The following is a 27,564-nucleotide window of genomic DNA, read 5'->3' as shown; positions in this document are numbered from 1 at the left end:
GGTAATACTACAGTGGAAGACAGAAATTTTGAGTAGACCAGACAATCGAGCTTATCTCACCCGGTCACAATCAAATGAATATGCAAATTTCATTCAAAATTAGACAAGTGTCTTCAGAAATATATTTAAGCAGGCATTATTATGACATGCGCTTTGATTCTCGAATGAAATTGCATACAGCATCGAATACGCTCCTGTGGCAATGTCCCAAGCTAAAGGCACCGAAACTTAGAACATTATCTGCAGTACAGCAAGATGCCTGCTTCGTTGTCGTCCCGAAAAACCACCTGACCCACTAGCTGGAAGCTACAAAACATTCCTATCATCGTTCTTTTTCATATAAACACGTGTCACTTGCCCCTCCTTATAAGAGGATCGCCCCGATGCTTATTCAGACCCACAGTATTTTTTAACGTGCAGTCAGTCACTCACATACGGCTTCATACACACTACATGAACAAGTTCAGGCTGGTGCTGGTGACGCCTCGGGCATTGGGGACTGTAGGAGACAACCTCGTAGGTGATGTCCCTTAGCTGGCGCGATACTCGGTATGGCCCGAAATATCGCCTTAGCAGCTTCTCGGACAGTCCACGTTTTCGTACGGGTGTCCAAACCCACACTCTGTCACCGATTTTGTACGTTACAGTTCTATGGCGAGCATTGTAGCGGCCTGCGTCGTAGTCCCTTCGCTGGTGGATCCGTAAGCGGGCGAGCTGCCTAGCTTCTTCCGCGCGTTCAGTGAGCACGTCGGAGGAGGAAGAAGAGGTGTCTCTTTAGAAGAACGCTTGTTTCTGCGCTCTGTTTTATTTTAGTGAAATCATCGGTCTTTTGAGGTGCCTCGCCTCTCCGTCTTGCGGTGATGGACAAGGAGCATTCCAGAGGCCCGCCTGGTCACAGGTCCTCACACCCGTCAACCACAAGGAAGCGAGCTGGCTCTCCCAGTGACACTGAGGACATCGATCTCTATTCTATGTCGGAAGACGACACATCCGATGGCAGCTTTATACCTGTCCGGGGTAAGAGGGCTAAGAGAAGGACGACGAATACAGCAGCATCAGCTCCTGCAAGCACAGCGACTGTGCATTCAAGGCCTGCGCGCAGGCCGCACGTCATCATCTTCATGCCCGAAGATCCATCAAGCAACCTACGGCTTCTGAACAGGCAAGCCCTTTCGGTTGCTCTCGAATGTGCGGTGCCACATCAAATTAAAGACGTACGAGTAAACCCAAGGAAGAACATTCTCGCCATAGACGTGCACGATGTGAGTGCGCTAGGACAGCTGCAGCAAATGACTGAGCTAGGTGGCATTAAAATGCGCCCCTTCATCCCGATGGATGACAAATCAATTGCCGGTGTAATTTATGACATCGACACTGCCATTCCTAATGCTGACTTGTCTACCCTCGTCAAGCCTGCAAACGAGGGAACTGTCATTACGCAAGTGCGGCGCCTTGGAAATACGCGCTGCGTAAAAGTGTTTTTCAAGGGAGATTGCATACCGTCCCACGTTAAAGTTGGACATTTTCGACATCCGGTTCGACCATTCATCCAAAAGCCACTTCAATGTCATCAGTGCTTCAGGTTAGGACACGTCAAGGGCGTCTGCCCCAACTTACGACTGTGTCCCCGCTGCGCGGAACCTCATGCTGAAGACGCCTGTCAGGCGACTACTCTGAAGTGCGCCAACTGCAGTGGTCCTCATGCCGCCTCGTCGAAAGACTGTCCTCGAATCCAAAAGGAGCGCGCGGTTCTCAGACAAATGGCCCGAGACAACTCAACACACAGGGAGGCAGCCGAAGTAGTCCGGCATCGGCGTCGACGTCGGCATCATCGAAAGTCTTCAAAGAAGGCACATTCCCGAGACGCTCCTTCCCACTCTTTAGCGGTTCTATCCAGTAGCGCCGCGAAAGGGCCCACCACTTCTACGAAAAAAACAGAGAAGCCTCCTTCTCTGGAAGAATGGCCCACGCTCCCGACGCGCTCTTCTGCCAAGGAACCTCTGCAGGTTGTGGCCACACAAGAGCCGTCTCCAACCATGGAAGATTTGCCTAAAACTGAATGTCAAGTGATCTCGGTGCTGCGTTCCCTTATAGAAGCCATCCGAACGATATTAGTCGACAGAAAGACACCATCTGCTCGAAGTGCACTTGGACTATTGGACGCCCTAAGCCCAGTGCTTGAATCTCTCAACTAGAAAGATGGCTACTCACACCTCAACTTTCCGTAAAGAAGTCAAGGCTGCATCCGTCATCCAATGGAACGCCAGAGGACTAAAATCACGCCTTTCAGATTTTCGTCAGTTTGTGTTTACCAACGTGTTTCCAATCATCGTCATTTGTGAACCCAATTTGTCGAAACCAATAAGACTATCGGGGTACGAAGCTGTCATGTCTTCAACGAACGGTGCGTGCAGCGAAATCATCGTCTTTGTTCGTTGTGAACTGACGTATGTTGTGCAACCAATTGCACCTCACGATGGCAATCAGTATGTCTGCATCACTGTGAAAAAGAACCAACTCATGTTTACTCTCATAGGCGTTTATATATCGCCGTCAAGTAATCTCGATTCCAGGAGATTAGTGGATATTTTGAGAGTGTGTCCTGCACCATGGGTCCTCATAGGTGATTTCAATGCGCACAGTCACGCATGGGGAAGTACGCGGACAAATGCAAGAGGACGCAGGTTAGCAAACATCGCCTACAACTATGGCCTTACTCTCCTGAACGACGGCAGCCCCACTTTTCTTCGAGGAGCGACATACGGCAGCTGTCTCGACCTTGCTTTTGTCTCCAACTCCCTCGCGAGACACGTCAAGTGGTTTCCAGATGTTGAGACACGAGGAAGTGATCACATTCCAATCTACCTTAACATCAAAGGCTTGTCTAGTTATGGTCAGCGGACGACCATTCGAGCAGTCCAATGGACCAACTTCAAATCTGACATGGAAGATGCTTGCAGCGATGGCCTACGATCTGGGTTAGAGGAAACAATTAAGAGCACAATGCAAAACGCCACTCGCACGGTGACGATATCTTCCACACGAAACGACTTTGATATAGAGTTGGAGCGACTCCGAGCACTGCGACGCCGGACGGAGCGTCGGTATCGGCGTACAAAATCAATTCACGATCTTAGGGCTGCCAGGAGGATGCAAAAGAAGATTCGGCGTCGCATGGATAGATTAGCGTCGGAACGATGGACAACGTTTTGCCAGTCACTAGACCCTCGCAAGCCACTCTCACACATTTGGAAAACGGTGCAAGGTCTGCGTCACCCTACGGAACAGCGCTTTCCATTCAAAGCGCTCGCGCTATTTCAAAGGAGGCAAGACATCGATGTCGCAGAAGATTTCTGTGCGCAGATCGCCAACCAAGCCACTCGTCCAGATTCTCCAGTGAGAGGTGACGTCCCCCGTTCCCGTGACTACCACATGGACCTCCTTTTTACAATGGAGGAGCTCGACGCAGCACTAGCTCTCTGCAGGCGTTCAACTTCTCCGGGCGCAGATGGTATTCCGTACCGAGCCTCGTGCAACCTTGGGGAAGGTGCAAGGAGAGAACTGTTGAGCCTCTACAACATCTCGTGGCAGGATGGCAATGTTCCTGATGACTGGAAAGTAAGCCGCTTGTTACCCATCTTGAAGCAGGGCAAATCCCCACTCGAACTCACCTCATACCGCCCAATAGCACTGGCCAGCTGCGTAGGGAAGATAATGGAACGGATGATACTAGGCCGCTTGGAATGGTATCTTGAACACTACAAGATTTATCCGAATTCAATGGCTGGTTTCCGACGCGACCGCTCTTCTATTGACAATGTCGTTGATCTAGTTTCGTACGTTCAGCACGAAAGATCCCGTAAGCGACTATCTGCAGCTTTGTTTTTAGATGTGAAAGGCGCTTATGATAATGTACTACATGAAGCCATCTTGGGTGCTCTTGCGGTGGTTGGCCTTGGCGGTCGAGTCTTTCGGTAGATTTCGAGTTACCTGGCAGCAAGGTCATTCTTTGTGTTAACAGAAGATGGCCCAACTACGCGACGCTATACTTCCAGGGGTGTTCCTCAAGGCGGAGTTCTTAGCCCGACGCTATTCAATCTTGCACTAATTGGCCTTGCTGAATACTTACCAAGCACCATTAAAATCTCAATATACGCAGACGACATCTGTGTCTGGACATCGGCAGTCACACGTCCTCAGATACGTTCCCGGCTTCAAAAAGCAGCAACTATGATTGCCAACTACTTGTTCAAACAAGCTCTCAGCATATCACCAGAAAAATGCGCGCTGGTGTCTTTCACTCGCAAAGCAATGACCCCTTATGTCATCTCAATCTGCGGGCTACCGATTTCTTACGCCAAAACCCACCGGTTTCTGAGCATCATTATTGATAGGGACCTCTGTTGGAGTCCGCATGTGACCTATATGAAGAAGCGCCTGACCGTTATTTCTCAACTGTTCAAGTTCCTGGCAGGAAAAACGTGGGGGATGTCAGTAGACGCAATGATGGAGCTCTACAGGGCCCTGTTTCTCGGTTTCCTCAGATATAGCTTGCCCGTGCTTAGCAATACCTGCAAGACCAATGTTCGTGTTTTACAGGCAGTACAAGCCCAAGCGCTGAGAGTGCAATACCTGCAAGACCAATGTTCGTGTTTTACAGGCAGTACAAGCCCAAGCGCTGAGAGTGTGCCTCGGTCTGCCCAGATGTACGTCAACAAAAGCAACAATTGCAATTGCTGGTGACTATCCGATACAAACTCACATTGTTGTAGAAGTCCTGAGAACGCACATCCGACACTTCGCACGTGCCCCTGGCCATCACCTTGCACTGTTGCCTTCAGAGAGGTGCCAAGCATCGTTCGCCAAAATTATCGTGAAATACAACGATAAACTTCCCTCGGGCTTCACTCATGCATCTAAACCATCCATACCACCTTGGTGTCTTATTCGACCCACAGTGCATCTTAGTGTACCAGGGATCCGGAGGAAATCTGAGTTTTCGTCGCCCGTGCTGAAACAACTGTCTCTCCTTCTTTTGCACGAGAAATATTCAGACAGCATACATGTATATACCGATGGTTCCACGAACCACCAGTGTTCGTCAGGGGCAGTAGTTATCCCAGCAAGAGGTGTTACCATCAGCTTTAGGACTGACCACTCCACGCAATCTACAGCAGCGGAACTCGCTGCTTTGCGCGCTGCACTTTGTGTGGTCAATCGAGAACCACCGCAACAATGGTCGATTTTCAGCGACTCAAGGGCTGCCCTACATTCTGTGCTCTCAGCACTGCGTCGCGGCCCGTACGAACAGCTTGTTTTCGAAATTCGATGCCTTCTCCACACTTTACTCGAGAAAGAGCATCATGTGACGCTTCAATGGTTGCCAAGTCACTGCGGCATCATAGGGAACGAACATGCCGTTACTGCCGCGCGGGCAGCCCTTGAAGGAACACGAGAAGAAGCCATACCACTTTCGAGGATTGATTATGCCAGTAATCTTCGACGACTTGCGCGTGAAATCACGTTTTCACTATGGTGCCCACCAAGCATCGATACGAATCGTCAACACCACCTGTCCTCTTTGATGGCTCTCCGCATGCCCACTGGACTCGACTGAAGAGAAGCCACCCTTCTTCATCGCTTATGGCTAGGAGTGGCATTTACAAAATCTTACTCCTTTGTCATAGGAATGGCCGACAACGCTCTCTGCGATGCCTGTCATTGCGAAGAGACGCTACACCACATCCTGTGTGACTGTCCATTGTATGAAATCCAGAGACAGTCACTGGCGTCTGCTTTTGCGCGCATCGACAACAGCCAAATGTCTGTAGACACTATTTTGTCAAGTGCCCGAGAGAAGACCTTGCAACAGAAGGCGACGAAGGCTCTGTTGAAATTCCTACGTGACACCGACTTGAACAAGCGACTGTAAGAGCAATGTCACCCACCGCGAAAGACAAGACTGGACTATGACTGAGTGTGCGCGCGTGTGCTGCCGAATGTGCTGTTTCTATCTTCCCTCTCCGCTCTCTTTCATCTCCCCCATCCCTCTCCCATGCGCAGGGTAGCAAACCGGCTGCCTATAGGCTGGTTAACCTCCTTGCCTTTCTTTTCCCTCTATTTTCCTTTCTTCCTTCAGTGAGCACGTCAGCGCCTGTGTCGGTAGCGTCCAATTCAAGTGGCAACATCGCATCCAGCATAGTCCGTACCTCCCGTCCGTGAACCAAGCTGAATGGAGTCGTGCGAGTCGTCTCTTGTTTAGTCGTATTGTATGTGAACGTGATATAGGGTAAAATTTCGTCCCAATTCTTATGTTGGACATCCACGTACACCGACAGCATGTCTTCAATCGTGTTGTTGAGGCGCTCCGTTAGTCCATTCGTTTGCGTGTGGTACGCAGTGGTCTTACGGTGAGTTCCACTAAGCGTCAGGACGTGGTCTAAAAGAGCTGCCGTAAATGCTGTTCCGCGGTCTGTGCTCACGATAGTCGGGGCACCATGGCGTAGCACAATATTTTCTATGAAAAATCTCGCCACTTCCACTGCGGTGCTCTTTTGGATAACTTTTGTTTCGGCATACCTGGTTAGGTAGTCTGTTGCGACTATAACCCAGCGATTCCCTGCGGTAGAAGTGTGAAGGGGTCCCAAAATATCCATTCTTATCTGTTCAAACGGTGTACGTGGAACCTGAACTGGTTGCAGCTGACCGGCGGGTCTCTTTGGAGGTGACTTGCGTCGCTGGCAATCGATGCAAGTGGGAATGTGGTGCTTGGCGGCTGTTGTGAGTCGTGGCCAGTAGTATCCCTGCTGTACTCTTTCCAATGTGCGAGTGTAGCCTAAATGGCCAGACGTCGGCTCATTGTGACATGCTTGGAGCACTTCAGTTCGAAGGGGTGCAGGAATAACGAGCAAATAGGGAGCTCCGATGGATGAAGTTTCTTTTGTAGAGGACGCCATTGCGTAAGCAAAACGACGATAATGTCCTTGCAAAGACTCTATGTGCCCTCGAAGAACGTCCGTCCACGTAATTAATCAAATCAAGCAATTCAGGGTCCCCTCGTTGTTGTTGGGCAATCGTGGACGCGTCGAGAACACCAAGGAAGGCCATATCGTCGTCGTCAGAAACAGAAGCTGACTGTACTGGTGATTGAGACAGGCAGTCGGCGTCCGTATGGCGCTTCCCAGACTTGTGTGTGACCGTCATATTAAACTCTGGTAACTTCAGACTCCACCGCGATAATCAGCCGGTTGGATCTTTTAAATTAGTCAACCAACAGAGTGAATGATGGTCACTTATAACATTGAAAGGGCGGTCATACAAATACGGGCGAAATTTCATAACTGCCCAGACCACGGCGAGGCATTCTTTTTCATTTGTTGAATAATTGGCCTCAGCGCGTGTTAGCGTGCTGCTTGCGTAGGCATTCACTCGTTCCGTGTCTTCTTGCCACTGCACAAGCACAGCTCCGAGGCCTACATTGCTTGCGTCAGTGTGAAGCATTGTTGGCGCTTGCTCGTCGAAGTGAGCAAGCACTGGAGGTGTTTGAAGACGTTGGCGGAGGTCATTAAACGCTGCTTGCTGTTCGTGGTTCCACTCAAAGGTGGCGTCGTGTCTAGTGAGGCGAGTTAACGGTGACGCAATCCATGCGAAGTCGGCGATGAACCGGCGATAGTAGGCGCATAGGCCCAGAAAGCGCCTGACAGCTTCCTTATCGGACGGTACTGGGAACTGTGCCACGGCCTCAAGTTTTTCGAGATCAGGCCGAACGCCGGTGCAGCTGACGACATGACCAAGAAACAGCAGTTCTTCAAAACAAAAGTGGCATTTCTCTGGTTTCAATGTGAGGCCTGCGGAGCGTACGGCTCGTAAAACAACTTCTAGCCTCTTGAGATGCCCGTCAAAAGTTGGGGAAAACACTATGACGTCGTCTAGATAAACTAAACAGGTCTTCCATTTTAACCCTGAAAGTACAGTGTCCACGATCCTTTGAAAAGTAGCGGGCGCGGAGCACAGACCGAAGGGTAGAACTTTAAATTTATATAAACCATCCGGCGTCACAAAAGCGATTTTTTTCCCGATCTCTTGGGTCTACCTCGATCTGCCAAAATCCACTACTGAGGTCCTTTGAAGAAAAGTAGCGAGCGTTTCGAAGCCTATCGAGGAAGTCATCAATACGTGGAAGCGGATACACATCTTTCTTAGTCACTTGATTCAGCTTCCTGTAATCCACGCAAACACGCAGGGTACCGTCCTTTTTCTTAACTAATACTACAGGTGATGCCCACGGGCTCTGTGATGGCTGAATCACATAATATTCAAGCATTTTAGTGACTTTTTACTGCATCGCTTCCCGTTCGTTTGGAGCCACACGATAAGGATTCTGGTGTATAGGCCTTGCTTCGTCGTGGGTAATTATTCGATGCTTTGTTAGCGGCGTTCGACCAACCCGTGATGTCGATGAAAAGCAGTCCCGGAATTAAGCTAGCAGCTCAAAAAGTCTCGTTTGTTCATCCCTTGACAACGTAGTACCAACGTCAAGATTAGGTACTGATTCTTCTTGAGGTGCTTCGTCTAGGGCCGATAAACTGCCTTGGATTTCTGCAGTAGTGTCAAAGTAAGCGACGGCTGTACCCTTCGGGAGATGTCGGTGCTCAGTACTGAAGTTAGTGAGCAGCAAGTTTGTGCGTCCAGCAGTGACAGTGACTATACCTCGAGCAACTGAAATACCGTGGCTAAATATCAGCGAGCTTATTTGGTCAGCAATACCGTCGCCGTCAAACGGCTCATCCCCTGCCACCGAAACAAGCGTACACGATCATGGCGGGACGACCACATCATCATCCGTCAGACGCAAAGGTCCTGAACAAGACATATGTATCGGCTCTGAACAATCGACTAAAGTAGGGCTGTTGTTGTGAAACGTAATGACACTGTCAGGGATGTTGATGACGGCGCCATGTTCTCTCAAGAAATCCATTCCGATAATCAGGTCTTTACAGCATGAAGCGAGAACGACGAACGTCGCCACGAAAGTAGCGCCACCGATGTCGAGCCTTGCTGTGCACATTCCGACAGGCATCAGTAATTGACTGCCTACCGTCCTTAAGTGAGGTCCCGTCCACGCTGTCTTTACTTTCTTGAGGCGTACGGCAAGGTCATCACTGATAAAAAAGAAGTGAGCCCTGGTGTCGACTAAAGCTTTGACTTGCTGTCCATGCACAAGAACGGTAAGGCCTGGGGTCACAGTTTCGTTGGTATTACGTCTTGTCGGCTTTACAGCGTCCTGAGGTGGGAGTAATGGGGGCTTTTTTTTCTTCGTCTTGACAGCCTGCAACCTCACCCCCTGAGGTCGCCGCCTTCAGTTTCCCCGGTGTGGGCTGGGTGACCTCGCTCCTCTGGTGTCGGCAAAAGTGCGGCGCTGCAACGAAGGTGACTGAGCAGGAGAAGGAGAGCGTGGTCGATGTCGGAAGACCGGCTCGTAATTAGTTATAGTCTCGTCATCATTGTTACGGCAGCCGTCGAATGTGGGTAGAGATACCGGAGGTCCTTGAGAACCGACATCGCCACGGCGGGATATGTAGTCGTTGGCATGTCGACTGTCAAACCATGGCCTGAGAGGGCGAGACGGATCGGCGCGGTGCCAGCGAATAGCGGGCTATGTGGCCTACAACTCCGCAGTTGAAACAGAGTGGACGCCTGTCGACAGTGCGCCAGGTGTCTGTTCGGCGAAGCTGTGGTTTCCGTGATGACTCCTCACGCGACGAAGGCCATGGCAGGCCAGAAGACGACTGGTCGTATGGGGGCTGGATGGTGGGCGCCACGATGTCTCCCCTGTGGTGGTGACCAAGGAACAGTTGCAGGTAACGAGTAGTATGAAGGCGGAGCGGGTGGGGAGCTTCGAAGGGCGGTGGCGTACGTGATGAGACGTTGTTCGGGGGCAGAATCAGCTGTCGAGAATGCTTGGCGGATTACGTCACGGACGACTTGAGCGACAGATGCCATGGGTGTATCCACTACCGGAGTCCGCAGCCTTTGCAGTTCTTCACGAACAATCTCTCTAATGAAGTCACGTAAGGAGCTATGACTGTCAAACGTCACAGCGGCGGCCTGAATTTGGGGGCTGCTGCACAAGCAGTCATATTGTCGGCAGCGTTGGTGAAGGGCCCGCTCGATAGACGACGCTTCTTTGATGAAGTTCTCTACAGTGCTTGGCGGGTTGCGCAAAATTCCGGCGAACAGCTGCTCTTTCACGCCACGCATGAGGTAGCACAACTTCCTATCTTCGGTCATCTGCGGGTCAGCCCTCCGAAATAAACGTGTCATGTCTTCTGCGAACATGGCGACCGTTTAATTGGGTTTTTGGACCCTTAGCTCTAGTAGTTGGTGGGCGCGGTCACGTCTGTCGACATTGGCAAAAGTTTCAACCATCTTCTGGTGAAAGTCGGTCCATGTGGACAGGTTGCCTTCTCTGTTCTCGTACCAAGTACGAGCGCTGTCATCAAGATAGAAGTAGGCTCGGCCGAGCTTTTCCTGAGTCACCCACTGGTTGATCTTCGCAACACGGTCATAGTGGTCTAACTGTCATGATATGCGCGGTAGGTTCATCTGGTGCGCGATGTTTGTGAGTTTGTGCTGTGCCGTACACCGACGAAGATGACGATGAGACAAGGAAAAGGCGGAATCGTGTCGTCAAAGTCAAGCCAAGCCATGGGGAGAGAGAAGAAAAGAAGACGACGACGGGGCGTTCGAGAAGAAGGATCGGAACGAAACAGTGGCAGGCTGAAGCGCTCGTCGGGTCGTGGTCCCGAAGCCTACCTGTGCCTGTGGTCCGCACGAGCCTGGCTCCCTTCTACCGTGTGATCCAGCAGCCGGCGCCGGTCCGTTGTACTCGGATCCGGGCGTTTTCCAGACCTGGGCCTACTACTGGCTGTCCGGGACGTGCTTGCCACACATCGACTCTGCCTCACGCTCCGCTCCGACCATGCCTGAGGCATCGCTGATGTCGGCGTAAGACGCAATGCAACGCATCGACTCATCTGCCTTCGACGTCACACGGTGAAGTGTTTAAAACCTTGTGTAGTGCAGTGGGGGACTACGCTAAGCGTCAGACCTTGTCTTTCGAGAACGTGTGTCGTGCTCGTACTTAAGGCAGTTCTTCGCTGTTGCCATGTAACACGCCAAGCTTCTTTATCGGTTTTTCTTTTTTTCGTGGCATTAAAGCCTTATAACTCAAGTTGCAAATGTCTTCGTCAGTCTCGACAACGATTATTTAAGTTGCCGTGATTGCCCGAACCTTATCCCTCACAATTGGCGTCCGCGCGACAGGACGAAGCCGTTTGCACTGGGTTGAAATCTATAGGGAAGATGAGTGAGCAAGAGCTTATAACGCTAGCGGAACGCATGGGGCTTCAAGGAGCCGAGCTAAAGACGTGGGTAGACGCGCGGTTAGAGCGGGCTCATGAGGAATCTGTGCAAGCGCGTGAAGAGCGTTCCGCGGAAAGGCAGGCGGCGAAGGAACGTTTGGAGATAGAAGAGAGAATTCTTCAACTGCGAATTCGACTAGCTGAGGTTGAAGGTAGCCGAGAGCCAACAGCGCGGGACCGCGAACCTGAGAGGAGTCAAAGCCGCCCGTGCTTGATCAATCCTCACAACCTGATCCCAGTGTTTGACGAGGGGCGTGACGATCTCGATGCGTATCTCAAGAGGTTCGAACGCGTAGCAGTTGGTCAAGAGTGGCCTGAGGAGAAGTGGGCGACAGCGCTTAGTTTATGCCTCAGGGGGGAAGCATTGAAAGTCTTCGGTCGTCTGTCGCCAGAAGACTCAATGGATTACCAGAGTACGAAAGTGGCCTTGCTCCAGAGGTTTCGTTTCACAGCCGAAGGCTATCGCGAAAAGTTTCGGCAAAGCAAGCCTGAAGACGGCGAAACTGGTAAACAGTACGCCACGAGATTACAGAGTTACTTCGATAGATGGCTGGAAATGTCGGAAACGGACGAGGACTTTGCATCCGTGCGCAACCTCATTGTAGCTGAGCAGTTTCTGAATAACTGCCACGATCGCCTGGCACTTTTTCTAAGGGAGAAGAAATGCAGGACGGTAAAAGAAATGGCAGAAGCAGCTGATACCTTCTTGGAAGCCCAGCGGCAAACAAACTTGTTGGTATTTCGTACCAAGTCTGCAAACAACATTCCCAAGGAGCAAGAAGGATTTACTTATACCCAGCCTCCTCGTAGATGTTTCGTCTGTGATCGACCCGGCCACAGAGCATCTGATTGCCGCACGAAACCCCAACGAGTCTTCTGTGGGCACTGTCGGAAGCCCGGCCACGATGCAAGAGCATGCCCAAGCAACGGCGGGTCAAAGAAAATGACATCTTGCATCGTGTCTACTGACCAGAAGTCCGAGACGCCCCGATGTGCCGATGATTCATCACAAGATGAATATGTTGCTAGTGCACTCCGAACGCGCACCGCAACAGCTACACGAAACTTACCGGTGTTACAGGGAGAAGTGTTTGGACATACTGTATCAGTCTTGAGGGATACTGGAAGCAACACCCTGGTCGTGCGACGTTCCCTCGTTCCCGATGATGCGCTGACGGGTACTACCGCCACTATTTTATTGGCCGATGGTAGTTGCATCGAGGTACCGGAAGCAGAAGTACGGATTCTTTCGCCCTATTTCACCGGAAATGCGATAGTCAAATGCATGACGTCGCCACTTTACGATGTCATCGTAGGAAATGTTCCCGGCGCCCGTGACGCTAATGACCCCGACTCAACGTGGAAGGAGTCAGCGAGCCTGAAGTCGGAAACTAATCAGGCATTGAATTCTGAAGAGAAATCCAAGGATGGATGCGGGACGAAGAGCACAGTCATGGTTGGTGTTTCAAGCAAAGGACATCGCCGGAAGCTCACGACTGCTAAATTTGGAAACTTAGAGGTGACACAGGAGTCATTTCGCCAAAAACAAGAGGAAGACCGGTCGCTGGATGTTTGTAGGGCGAAAGTGGACACCCTCATCCGCGGTAAAGGAGCCACATACCACTCATTTATGTTCGAGAAAGGAATCTTGTACCGCGTTTACCACTTGACTCCGGGTAAATCAGTTCAACAAGCGGTGGTTCCAAAGGCGTTGCGTGTCCATGTGTTGCACTTGGCACATGAATCACCGATATCTGGTCACCAGGGTATCAAGAAGACGAAGGACCGAGTTTTGGAGTCGTTTTATTGGCCCGGTGTACAGGAGGAGGTACGAAGATTCGTAAAATCATGCGACGCATGCCAAAGGACATATCCCAAAGGCAAAGTAGGCAAGGCGCCTCTTGGACGAATGCCTTTGATTGACACACCATTCGAACGTGTGGCCGTTGATATCATTGGACCTCTGACGCCGATTTCAAAGAAGGGTAATCGGTACATTCTTACCCTTGTGGATTTCGCCACTCGGTACCCGGACGCGGTGGCTTTGCCCGCAATTGATTCGGCAACAGTAGCAGATGGACTACTGGAGATGTTCTCTCGAATAGGATTTCCGCGGGAGATCCTCTGTGATCAAGCATCTTGCTTCACGTCAGGCCTGATGGAAGAGGTGAATGCTCTGCTTGCTATTCGACATTTGAGCTCGACGCCTTACCACCCGATATGCAATGGCTTGGTCGAAAGGTTCAACGGCACTTTGAAACAGATGTTGCGCAGGTTGTGCCAAGAGAAGCCGAAGTCATGGGACCGACTTCTTGCACCTCTGTTATTCGCCTATCGAGAAGTACCTCAGGCCAGTATGGGCTTCTCGCCGTTTGAACTGATCTACGGCCGGCACGTCCGAGGACCCCTGGATATATTGAAGGAACTCTGGACAGGGGAAGACCTAGAGGAAGATATCAAGACTACTTACGGATACGTGCTTGATCTGAGAGAACGTCTTGAACGCACCTTGAAGCTGGCTCAAGAGAATCTCTCCCGAGCTCAACACTCGCAAAAGAAGTATTATGACCGAACCTCCAAAACCCGACAGCTCAAAGTTGGTGACCGGGCTCTTATATTGCTACCAACCAGGGAAAACAAGCTTCTTATGCACTGGAAGGGGCCATTTCCGGTTACAGGAAAAAAGAATGACCACGACTATTGGTTGGACCTTGGGCACACCACGAAAATGTTTCACATAAACATGCTCAAGCGCTACGAAGAACGTCAACCAGAAGTCACTAGTCAAGCTTCATCGTTCGTTGTAGTCGAAGAAGGAGAGTCGGATTCACCCCTCCCTACATTTAAAGTAAATGAAGGGAAAGGTATTGAGTCGGTCACACTCGGAAGTAATTTAGACGAAGCACAACGCGATGATATGTGCAATCTCTTGGCGGGATATTACCGAGACCTCATACCTCACTATGCCCAGAAAGCGAAACCACTGACTGAAATGACAAGAAAGATGGAAAAGAACAAGTTAGCGTGGAATACCGAAAGAGAAGAGGCATTTGAAACCCTCAAACAAGCTCTAGCATATACGCCAGTAGTCAAGGCTGTTGACATAAAGAAACCCTTCGTATCACGTACAGATGCATCTGATAGGTGCTGATTATGAGCAGGCTACAGGTGTAGGTGCTAGCTATACCACATTAATGTAATAATGTACCATATGCCTAGGAACTCTCACATACAGACTATTCTCTTGGTGCAACAGTTCTGTACATTTGTTTGTCGTAAGTCTTGTCTCCCGCGCACTTTGGACAGTTTTTTTTTCAAAAAAAAAGAAAAAAAAACTTTTGAAAGGGGGGACTTTTGTCATGATATGCGCGGTAGGTTCATCTTGTGCGCGATGTTTGTGAGTTTGTGCTGTGCCGTACACCGACGAAGATGACGATGAGACAAGGAAAAGGCGGAATCGTGTCGTCAAAGTCAAGCCAAGCCATGGGGAGAGAGAAGAAAAGAAGACGACGACGGGGCGTTCGAGAAGAAGGATCGGAACGAAACAGTGGCAGGCTGAAGCGCTCGTCGGGTCGTGGTCCCGAAGCCTACCTGTGCCTGTGGTCCGCACGAGCCTGGCTCCCTTCTACCGTGTGATCCAGCAGCCGGCGCCGGTCCGTTGTACTCGGATCCGGGCGTTTTCCAGACCTAGGCCTACTACTGGCTGTCCGGGACGTGCTTGCCACACATCGACTCTGCCTCACGCTCCGCTCCGACCATGCCTGAGGCATCGCTGATGTCGGCGTAAGACGCAATGCAACGCATCGACTCATCTGCCTTCGACGTCACACGGTGAAGTGTTTCAAACCTTGTGTAGTGCAGTGGGGGACTACGCTAAGCGTCAGACCTTGTCTTTCGAGAACGTGTGTCGTGCTCGTACTTAAGGCAGTTCTTCGCTGTTGCCATGTAACACGCCAAGCTTCTTTATCGGTTTTTCTTTTTTTCGTGGCATTAAAGCCTTATAACTCAAGTTGCAAATGTCTTCGTCAGTCTCGACAACGATTATTTAAGTTGCCGTGATTGCCCGAACCTTATCCCTCACACTAACCAGTCTTCTACATCTTCGTGTGCACCACCACCAAAGCGTTTAGGCTCCAGCGATTGAAAAAACGTTACCTGAGATGGAGCGGGAGGACTGGTGCCAAGAAGTACAGGCTGAGTGCTGGTGTTAGCCATTTCTAGATGTCTGGTTGAGGTTTTCTGCGAGGGGTTGCAGTCTGGAGGAATACCTCGTAGCCGACGACTGAATCGATGGACAGGGGTTGTAGTAGGCACGTCCGGGCTGGATGAACGGCTCCCACTAGGAGTGTGAAGCATCGGGCAGCGTCGCGGCCCAGCACCTCCACCAGTGTCGCAGTGCAACGCGAACAAAAGATGACAGCAGCTTACGGCAGCGAAAAGAGCGTATTCAGGGTCAGCTGTACAGCAAGATACCTGCTTCGTTGTCGTCCCGAAAAACCACCTGACCCACTAGCTGGAATCTACAAAACATTCCTATCATCGTTCTTTTTCATATAAACACGTGTCAATATGTTGCACAGTCACGTATGTTTGTTATATAACCACGTCTTTATTTCTATTATTGCTCGTTAATGCCACCAGCGAAATTGTTACAGCAACACCAGAAGCAGTAAGGTGATACGTAGCACTTATGCTTGCGAAGATGGTATCTGGACAGTTCTACACAAATTGACATTAGTGGGTGGCACCTAACTACAATTGACGTAACCCGACGTGACAGCTGCATAAGAGGAATACGAATGTAATTTATATTAAATCAGATAGCGAGCACTGAAATCACAACGGACGTTCCACGAACACTATGCCTGCAGATGGTCGTATTCAAAATAGTGCGATACATGTCCTGGCTCTGTGGTTGACTTGATTGTTGTGCAGAATGCTTGGGTTTGATTCCTGCTAGGACTATAACACATTCTCTATGCATTAGTCAGGTCAACGCTGCGGTTATCGTTTTTTTATAACGCTGTCACGTTAAAATTACTCATGTGTGTTCTCGCCATTCGTCGATCAGGTATGAACTGTCGAGTACTTGTGGTACATACTCGCAAACCATGGCTTGTGGTGCGCAGGTATGTGCGCCACGTGTCTGGAGGAAGAGATTTCACATCATATACGATAGGATTTCCACACGATTCATGCCGTGACCAGACAGTAATATTCGAAACCTCTTGCTTCCCATAAAAGCTTTGGTCTACCCGAAGTTAAGGAGGTGCAGAAAGACAGACAGACAGACAGACAGACAGACAGACAGACAGACAGACAGACAGACAGACAGACAGACAGACAGACAGACAGACAGACAGACAGACAGACAGACAGACAGACAGACAGACAGACAGACAGACAGACAGATAGATAGATAGATAGATAGATAGATAGATAGATAGATAGATAGATAGATAGATAGATAGATAGATAGATAGATAGATAGATAGATAGATAGATAGATAGATAGATAGATAGAATTCATTTGATTTTCATAATTTCGATTTCGTTCTTCCAATTGACCACGGGTTTGAGCACTGTTAGCCTTGTGGCGCCCTGTATTGGGCACTTCACTCCGAGGCTGATCACGCATACACGGACAACAGCTAGGACGGGTGCATAAAAAGCATTTAAATAAATACTAAAACTAAAATAAGAAATACTCTAGTTTGTACGTGCATATCTGGCACATTGCATTTGCGTCAGTGGACCCGCAAACGAAAACACGCGTGAAGTTGTATTCACATTTTGCTTCTTAGGGATGATGATGTGAGGCGCTTTATGGCGCAAGGGCCAATTGATGGCCAAAGAGCACCATTTCAATGAGTATAGAGATGTGGGCAATGATATGTTGCGTGGCTGTATAGGGGCCTTAAAATTCCTCGCGATAATGCGGGTAAAAACATAAGTATTAAAGACGCGAAAGTGACGTGATATGCATAGTAAAAAGGGTGACAAAGGTTTTAATAATAGAATCATGTAAAAATATTTGGCACTAGCACAAGTGCCTCATCAGCGCCCTTGTGTCCAAGGGCTGTGAGGCAAGTGCTTTCTTGTATAGCCACTGCAGCAAAAACCTCTCTGCAGAGGTCGTGCTACGGGATGCCCGGGTCATCATCATCATCATCATCAGCCTGACTACGTCCACTGCAGGACAAAGGCCTCTCCCATGTTCCGCCAGTTAACCCGGTCCTGTGCTTGCTGCTTCCAATTTATACCCGCAAACTTCTTAATCTCATCTGCCCACCTAACCTTCTGTCTCCCCCTAACCCGCTTGCGTTCTCTGGGAATCCAGTCAGTTACCCTTAATGACCAGCGGTTATCCTGTCTACGCACTACATGCCCTGCCCATGTCCATTTCTTCTTCTTGATTTCAGCTATGATATCCTTAACCCCCGTTTGTTCCCTAATCCACTCTGCTCTCTTCTTGTCTCTTAAGGTTACACCTACCATTTTTCTTTCCATTGCTCGCTGCGTCGTCCTCAATTTAAGCTGAACCCTCTTTGTAAGTCTCCAGGTTTCTGCTCCGTAGCTAAGTACCGGCAAGATACAGCTGTTATATACCTTCCTCTTGAGGGATAGTGGCAATCTACCTGTCATAATTTGAGAGTGCTTGCCGAATGTGCTCCACCCCATTCTTATTCTTCTAGTTACTTCAATCTCGTGGTTCGGCTCTGCGGTTATTACCTGCCCTAAGTAGACATAGTCTTTTACAACTTCAAGTGCACTATTACCTATCTCGAAGCGCTGCTCTTTGCCGAGGTTGTTGTACATTACTTTCGTTTTCTGCAGATGAATTTTAAGACCCACTTTTCTGCTCTCCTTGTCTAACTCCTTAATCATGAGTTGCAATTCGTCCCCCGAGTTACTCAGCAATGCAATGTCATCGGCGAAGCGCAGGTTACTAAGGTATTCTCCATTGACTCTTATCCCTAACTGTTCCCATTCTAGGCTTCTGAAAACCTCCTGTAAGCACGCGGTAAACAGCATTGGGGAAATTGTGTCCCCCTGCCTTACACCCTTCTTGATTGGTATTCTGTTGCTTTCTCTATGAAGCACTATGGTAGCAGTTGATCCCCTGTAGATTTCTTCCAGAATGTTTATATATACTTCATCTACGCCCTGATTCCGCAGTGTTTGCATGACGGCTGATATTTCTACTGAATCAAACGCCTTCTCGTAATCTATGAAGGCTATGTATAGTGGTTGGTTATACTCTGAGCATTTCTCTATTACCTGATTGATAGTATGAATGTGGTCAATTGTTGAGTATCCTGTTCGAAATCCTGCTTGTTCCTTTGGTTGATTGAATTCTAATGTTTTCTTTACTCTGTTAGCAATTACCTTTGTGAATAGCTTGTATACTACAGAGAGCAAGCTGATCGGCCTGTAATTCTTCAAGTCCTTGTCATCTCCTTTCTTATGTATTAAGAGGATGTTAGCGTTCTTCCAAGACTCTGGTACTCTTCCCGCCAGGAGACACCTCGTAAACAGGGTGGCTAGTTTTTCTAACACAATCTGTCCTCCATCTTTCAGCAGATCTGATGTTACCTGATCCTCACCAGCAGCTTTGCCCCTTTGCATGCTCTCCAAAGCTTTTCTGACTTCTTCTATCATTACTGGTGGGGTGTAATCTGGGTTACTGCTAGTTCTTATAGTATTAAGGTCGTGGTTGTCTCGGCTGCTGTACAGATCCCTGTAAAACTCCTCCGCTATCTTAACTATCCTATCCATATTGGTAGTTATTTTGCCTTCTTTGTCCCTTAGTGCATACATCCGACTTTTGCCTATCCCAAGTTTCCTCTTCAATGCTTTGACACTTCCTCCGTTTTTCAGAGCGTGTTCAATTCTCTCCATGTTATACCTTCTTACATCGCATACTTTACGTCTATTAATCAACTTCGAAAGCTCTGCCAGTTCTATTTTGTCTGTTGTACTTGACACTTTCATGATTTGACGCTTCTTAATTAGGTTCTTCGTTTCCTGTGAAAGCTTGCCAGTGTCCTGTCTAACTACCCTGCCTCCAACTTCCACTGCACACTCCATAATGATACTCGTCAGATTATCATTCATTGTATCTACGCTAAGGTTGGTTTCCTCACTGAGAGCCGAGTACCTGTTCTGCAGTGACACTCTGAATTCCTGTACTTTCCCTCTCAGTGCTAGCTGATTGATTGGCTTCTTGCGTATCAAGTTCTGTCGTTCCTTCTTCAAGTCTAGGCGAATTCGAGACCGTACCATTCTATGGTCACTGCATCGTACCTTGCCAATCACTTCCACATCCTGCACGATTCCAGGGTGTGCACTCATTATAAAGTCTATTTCGTTCTTATTTTCGCCATTAGGGCTCCTCCATGTCCACTTGCGGTTTTCTCGTTTTCGGTAGAAGGTATTCAAAATCCGTAAATTATTGCGTTCTGCGAATTCTACTAATAGCTCTCCTCTGGCGTTTCTAGTACCGATGCCATAATCTCCTACTGCCTGGTCTCCAGCCTGCTTCTTCCCTACCTTTGCATTAAAGTCGCCCATCACTATAGTATACTGTGTTTTTACCTTACTCATTGCCGATTCCACGTCTTCATAGAAGCTTTCAACTGAAGCGTCATCATGGCTGGATGTAGGCGCGTAAGCCTGTACTACCTTCATCTTGTATCTTTTATTCAGTTTAATTACGATACCTACCACCCTTTCATTAATGCTATAGTATTCCTCTATGTTGCCAGCTATGTTTCTGTGAATGAGGAACCCCACTCCCAGTTCTCTTCTGTCTGCCACGCCCCTGTAGCAAAGGACGTGCCCATTCTGTAGCACCGTATAGGCCTCATCTGTCCTCCTAACCTCACTGAGCCCTATTATATCCCATTTAACACCCTCTAGCTCCTCGAATAGTACAGCTAGACTTCCCTCACTAGATAAGGTTCTAGCGTTAAACGTTGCCAAGTTCAGGTTCCAATGGCGGCCTGTCCGGATCCAGAGATTCTTAGCACCCTCTGCTGCGTTGCAGATCTGACCGCCGCCGTGGTCAGTTGCTTCGCAGCTGCTGGAGACTGAGGGCCGTGAGTTATTTGACGTAATCATGTGGGAGGTAGTGGCCAGATACTGCACCAGGGTGGCCAATCCTTCTCTGGTGAGGGAGTGCGTTCTCGGCGGTGTTTGCCGGTGAGGCCGCACCCCAGGCCTCTTAATGCAGTTCCATCAACACGCGGCGATGGCGCAGTGGAGAATGCGGCGATGGCGTAGTGGTTAGAGCATCCGCCTCGCATGCAAGAGGTCCGTGGTTCAAATCCCGGTACCGCGCAGTTCCCAACCGGATGCCCGGGTATATGATATCAAAACTATGAATTTCTTTTAAAAACGCTAACAATTATTTATGACTAAAAAGCGGTTCCCTACCGACGAACATTGCCGGGTGTAAAGGTATATGCTGTCGGTAGGGTAATGGAAAGTGTTGTTTTCTTAGAGTGTCCAATTGTTTTCACTGAATTAAAATGTGGAGAACATTTAGTGCTTCACCACATCTGTCACACAATGGCGGATCACCACCGGACAAAAGATATGTGTGTCGTGTATGTGTGTCCTATCCTGAGCCTCGTTAGTGTTACCTCTGTTAGACGTGATTTTGATACAGGTGGCCAATAGCCGAGGTGTGGCTTGATAGCGTGTAGCTTGTTTTGTGTGTGTCTATCCCACTTGCTCTGCCAGTAGTCCCTGAGCTTTCGTTTGAGAGACGGCTTAAGATCAAGGGGCGAGATCGATATGGGTGTGGTGGAATTGATTTCGTGGACGGATGCAGCAAGCTGATCCGCCATCACGTTGCCTTGGATCTCACGGTGCCCTGGCACCCAGCACACTACAACATGTTGTTCGAGTGTGTAGAGTGTGCATAAAATAGAGTAGAGTGAGATGAGGACAGGGGTTTTTGTTTTTAAGATTGTGCAGAGCCGTAACCACACTGAGGGAGTCCGTATAAATTACTGCTTTTTGTATTTGTGATTGCTTGATGTGTTTAGCCGCCACAAGTATCGCGTAAGCTTTCGCTGTGAAGATACTTGTGCTTGGATGTAGAGGGCGAGCATCCGAAAAAAATGGGCCGACAGCAGCGTAGGACACAGAAGAGTTAGACTTGGAGGCATCTGTAAAGAACTCAGGACGCTTCTTAAGGAAATACCTCAATTTTGGGGGAAGGATGCAGACGAGTTGAGCTGACCTTTATACACAAGTCAACAAAACCATCGCCAGATATTTTTAAAGAACATTAATTAAACTGTGGAAAGGGGGGATCATGTCGTTGATAAATTAACTGGTTTCGAATACATAAACAGCATGGTTTGATTTGCTTTGTTGGCGCGATAGTGATAGGAAAACATGTACTCCTATCTGCAAAAAAAAAACGCAAGCAAACATGAGTTGTGTGTCGATTCAACGTTTCGACAAGTCGACTTATCTTCACCCAGGCTAGAGCTAATTTCCTCAGCTCTAGTAACCGTATGCTCCGTATCTATTTCTCCAAACGAAACAAAAAAAAAACTATATGGATACTCCCCGCTAGATATTGCCGCCGGCGTCGGCGTCGCCATCACTTGCCATATATGTATACGTATCTACATATATATGAAAACTTGTAGGCCCGTGTGCTCAGATTTGGGTGCACGTAAAAGAACCCCAGGTGGTCTAAATTTCCGGAGCCCTCCACTACGGCGTCTCTCATAATCATAGAGTGGTTTTGGGACGTTAAACCCTACATATCAATCAATATATATGAAAACTCAAAACATGAAAAAATATTGAAAAAAGACTCCAGCGCATAGAATCAAACGTGAAACTTCTGAGTCGTGAATGCGAGGCGTGAACCACTGAGCCACCGCGGATAACGTGCTTCAAAGTTCAAACAGCAAGCTATTTATATCTGCCACTTACGTCTGGTAATGGGTTATCAGGGGCGAACTATTTTCAGCATTAACAGCAAGATGGCGAACTGAGAGCGTGGCGGCGTGCGTCTTGAGGCAGGGGGGAGGGACTATCGCGTTCTTAGCATTACCGGCAAGATGGCGCAAAGATTACGCGGAAGGGCGCGTTCTCGTCTCCCAGGCGTACTTTGCCCTTTCGAACGGAGAAGGTCGGCGCTCGCTCAAGCGCCCCTATCTCGTGGTGGGGGACGATCCCACGTCTTAGCTGGCGTTGTGCTTTCGCTAGAACGTTTCTGTTACAGTTACCGGCCACGCAAAGGTCACTGCAATTGTTGGACGGTCTACGTTTGCGAAAAAAGCGCGCTTTTTTCGACACAGTGACGTAACAACTAAGACGCTCATTCGCGTTCATCTTTACCTGTGAGAACGTTTCGTGTGTCATTTGTGCGCAAGAAAAGCGGGGCACGCCTCGATCTGTTTGCGATTCGGCGCGTGACATTCCAATTTGTTGCCATCGCGTTTATTGCTTCGCCTTTGCGGCAAAGCTCTGACTTTTTTAAATTGTTGCTCTATAGTTTGCCGTAACATATATAGAGTGGCTATAACACACACATATGCCCTAATTACAATAATGCAATGCAGATTGACATTTAGGGGATTGAACTAGTGTAGCACGTGTTCTCTTGTGTTTATGTACTTGTAATGACGAATTTTATAGCCGCAGCCGCAAGTAGCCATCTTAAGAATATGGAATATCCCCATGGCAGTGGTGGAACAAATGGAAGTACCTTTGCAGGTGGCGGTGGTGAGTACCAAAGTCCATTGTGATCAACGAACAATAAATGTAGAAAAAATCAGCTGCATATCAACCGAAAATTGAATAAGTGACTATTCACAAGTGACGGTGAAGAGGTAGAACGATATCATAATAAGAGCTCTCTTAAAGTTTTCGTCAACTACACTGGAATGGTATCTACCACTTCTCATCGCTAATTTCACGTAATGTACTGGCCGTAGAGGTAACATTTTCGTGGGGCCGACATGTGAAAGAGCTGTACTCGAATAAATCTGCAGGATCGCGCGCTAGCAAACAGTGTATAGTCAATACTAAGGACAATACACTATATTTTGCAATATAATTACAAAATTTGGAGCATCCAACCAGAATACGAGGCCTGGTAGTCGCTGTCACTGAGGCGGGCCTCTTGTGAAGGGTGAACAGAGTGTACGAAAACGCATACAGGCGACAATGTTAAGACACGTAGTTCTTGGTTTTGCAGTAACCATGTATGTCCTTTTAGGTATTTATCAAGCCATCTCTGATATAACTTTCCGTATTTAAATTAGGAAATTTTCAGGACAACCAAAATAAACAAAAGAACAACGCATGATTAAAAGCCCATATTTTATGAAAGCTATAGAAGAACTTTTAAATTATGATCTATTAAACAGTAAAATGACAGAAAGCAAACAACAAATATATTCGGCATATCTCACGAACATGGAGATCAATGTTATACGAAGCACGAAGAGAAAAGGTGACTTGTAATTTTTTTATTGAGCGAAAATTAAGGAATCACGTCAGAGATGCGTACACTTGTACGCAGAAACATATGTTGCACAGTCACGTATGTTTGTGATATAACCAGTTCTTTATTTCTAATAATGCTCGTTAATGCCAACAGCGAAATGGTTATAGCAACACCAGAAGCAGTAAGGTGATATGTAGCACTTGTGCTTGCGAAGATGGTATCTGGACAGTTCTACACAAATTGACTTTATTGGGTGGCACCTAACTACAATTGACGTAACCCGACGTGACAGCTGCGTCAGAGTAATACGTATGTCATTTCTATAAAATTAGATAGCGAGCACTGAAATCACAATTGATGTTTCACGAACACTATGCCTGCACATGGTCGTTTTCCAAAAGAGTGCGAGACCTGTCCTGGCTCTGTGGTTCACTTGATTGTCATGCAGAATGCTCAGGTTCAATGCCTGCTAGGATCATAACACATTCTCTATGCATTAGTCTGGTCCACGCTGCCGATGTCGTTTTTTCATAATGCTATCACATTTAAATTACCAATGCATGTTCTCGCCATTGCTCGATTAGGTATGAACTGTCGAACACCTGTGGCACATACCCGCAAAGCACGGCTTGAGGTGTACAGATTTGTGCCCCACGTGTCCGGAGGGAAGGATTTCACATCATACACGATAGGATGTGCACATGATTCATGCCTTGACCGGACAGTATTATTCGAAACCTCTTGCCCGCCATAAAAAGTTTTGGTCTACCGGAAGTTAAGGAGGTGCAGACAGACAGACAGACAGACAGACAGACAGACAGACAGACAGACAGACAGGCAGGCAGAATTCATTTGCTTTTCATATTTTAGATTTTTTTCGTTCCATTGCCAGTGGGTTTGAGCAGTGGTAGCCTTGTTACGCCCTGTATTGGGCGCTTCATTCTGAGCGTGATCACGCATCATTGATTGATATGTGGGGTTTAACGTCCCAAAACCACCATATGATTATGAGAGACGCCGTAGTGGAGGGCTCCGGATATTTCGACCACCTGGGGTTCTTTAACGTGCACCCAAATCTGAGCACACTTGCCTACAACATTTCCGCCTCCATCGGAAATGCAGCCGCCGCAGCCGGGATTCGAGCCCGCGACATGCGGGTCAGCAGCCGAGTACCTTAGCCACTATACCACCGCGGTGGGGCACGTGATCACGCATCATTAGATGCATAGGCGGACAACAAGCCGGGCGCATTAAGAGGTTTGGCCTTAATTAAATACTAAAACTAAAATAAGAAATACTCTAGTGTGTATGTGCATATCTCGCGCATTGAATTTACTTCACTAGAACCGGCAAACGAAAACACGCCAGAAGTTGTGTTTATATTTTGCTAGTTAGGGAATACCGCAATCGTGAGTGAAAGATGCTGACCAGTTACACAAGTAAAAAAAAGATACACAAGTAAAAAAACCATTGCCGGATATTTTTAAAGAACGTTAATTAAACTGTGGGGAGGGGAGATCATGCCATTGATAAATTAACTGGTTTCAAAGCTATAAACAGCATGGTTTGATTTGCTTTGTTGGCGTGCTAGCCATTAGAATACAATCCTATCTGCAAAAAAACGCAAGCAAACAAGAGTTGTGTGCCTGATCCAACGTTTCGACAAGTCGACTTATCTTCACCCATGCTCGAACTAATTTCCTCAGTTCTAGTGAGTATATGCTTCGTACCTTTTTCTTGGAGGCCGCGGTGTCCCAAGGTATCCCCGCTGACCTCCTCTAAGCAGCATAACCGACCTCTCGGCCAGTCCCCTCTTTTGGAAGTATTAAAGTTTTGATCCACTGTAAACTAAAACTCCCGGCATATCCAGGAAGTAAACAATGATGTGTGGGCAAAGCAGTGTGACCGTTCGGTGTTACCGTCACCAGTCGTGACATTGACCACTCACTCACGTATATGAGGGACAATGTTTATTGGTCATAAGTGATGTCGTGTTTAGTTGTGAATTTCGTTTTGCCTTCGTTATTACTGCTTCATCGTACTTGGTCTAGCCTGATGTACGCGAAGACGAGGTGCGTGCACGTTCCACTGGTGTTGGATCCACGATTGATGATTAGAGTTTGACGTTCCGAAACTACCATATGAATATGAGACACGCCGTAGTGGAAGGCACCGGAAATTTTGACCACCCGGGGTTCTTTATTGTGCACACAAATCTGAGCACACGGGGTTGTTGGATCCAATAATACGCAATGCATCGTAGAACACATCGTGATGTCATGTACTGCACAAGCCAGTGGTTGTTCTTGATGATCATAGTCATCATCTTCATTGTAATCACGGCTACGGCGCATGTCAGTGTGCCCAATAGAAAAACCTCACCCCCCCCCCCCCCACAAAAAAAAAAAAAAAGATGAGGAGCAGAGGGCAACTGTGGAAGCGGAGATGCAGGTAGTGGATAAGCTCTCTCACACGCCCCCTGCCGCAGGGTTAGGGTGGGCAAGATAATCTGCTTTTGTTATGTTATGATGGTCTGCATAGTTCATTCATCATAGTGGCTGCTATAAGTTGTTCTTGTGTATAAGCGTGGAGTGCTGCCTCTTTGTTTTATTTCAGTGATGGGAACCTCAAACCAGCCTGGGCCCGCACAAAGCGTCACCGGTAATTCGAGAGAGGCTAACAGTATCTCAAGAGAAAAAAATGTTGTACAGGAGTACAAAGGTGAAGGCTACTCCGTCGGGAATGCTACACAGTGGGAATAAACTCAGGTATGCTTTTTTTGTTAATTTGGAGCCTAAATCAATTACGGTGGGCGTAAACATGTAAAAATAAGATAACTAGAACTATTTTAAAGGGCACACACTCTTGTTTTGGCCTCGCATGGTGACACACTCAACTATAGGCGCTATTAAGGAATTTGTACCCTTTTACATATGCAGAGTTGAAGATTAGTGCAAAAAACAGATCACTGAGACACATTCCTTAGATGCTAATAATTTTATTTAATTAACAACGAAGTAACGCTAAACGTGATGAGTACGTATACGCACTGATTTAAGGTGACGAGTAAAACGTGCGTCATATAGAAGAAAGTTTTCGAGAATTTAGAGAGTTTGACAGTAGCAGTGGGCTTGTGTTTCTGTGGAGCTACAGAATGTTCGTCTCTAAAGTTTTATTGTCGGTAAGAGTTAAAGGCATCAAAAGTTGTAACACTGAAATTCATGCAGGTACCAGGGAGAAGGCAAAATAGGAAGACTGCATGCACCAGGAAGAAGACAAAATAAAGTATTTGGTAGCTTCGTGCCAACCTGCAACATTGTGGATCACGATTTTTCCCATACTTCTATTCTCATCTGTATTGAATGCTTCTGCAAAACTGATATGCTGAATTAAGAAAAATGAAGTCCTCAGAATAAATACTGCCATTTTCTGGCAGTGTGAATGCTCTCTATGTATATCAAAGAAGACATTCACTGGCGGCTGTGTACTTGATTACTTTGAGAAATGAGTTTTGTGGAATTCCAGCAAGGTGTCAATAGAATTGCGAAACGGAAAGTGGCAACCGTTGTCTAAAAGGCCACAAGTAAATTCATACGGATTTCTCAGAAAGATTACTCCTTAGAGGCCCAAAGATTTTGCGGAAACTAAGGAGCCTCC

At 47.9% G+C, this 27,564-nt stretch overlaps 1 protein-coding gene across 8 annotated transcripts in view; it reads left to right on the top strand.

The window, feature by feature from the left end:
• LOC119167858 (uncharacterized) overlaps positions 1–27,221 on the top strand; it is a 63,058-nt gene extending 35,837 nt beyond the window's left edge. For 6 of the 8 annotated variants that reach the window (XM_075867415.1, XM_075867417.1, XM_075867412.1 and 3 more), the window contains 3 exons: positions 23,094–23,180; positions 26,524–26,675; positions 27,135–27,221. In XM_075867415.1, coding sequence (XP_075723530.1) covers positions 23,094–23,180; positions 26,524–26,669 — 233 coding nt within the window. In that variant the 3' untranslated portion in view covers positions 26,670–26,675; positions 27,135–27,221. The remainder of the gene's footprint in view (positions 1–23,093; positions 23,181–26,523; positions 26,676–27,134) is intronic. The other 2 variants (XM_075867416.1, XM_075867418.1) reach the window with 1 other exon arrangement.
• Positions 27,222–27,564: the final 343 nt, after the last annotated feature.

The sequence above is a fragment of the Rhipicephalus microplus genome, chromosome 6, assembly GCF_043290135.1.
Source record: "Rhipicephalus microplus isolate Deutch F79 chromosome 6, USDA_Rmic, whole genome shotgun sequence".
NCBI classification, from domain to species: Eukaryota; Metazoa; Arthropoda; class Arachnida; order Ixodida; family Ixodidae; genus Rhipicephalus; species Rhipicephalus microplus.
Note: the sequence above shows the minus strand (reverse complement) of the source record. Positions and strands in the feature narration are given on the sequence as shown.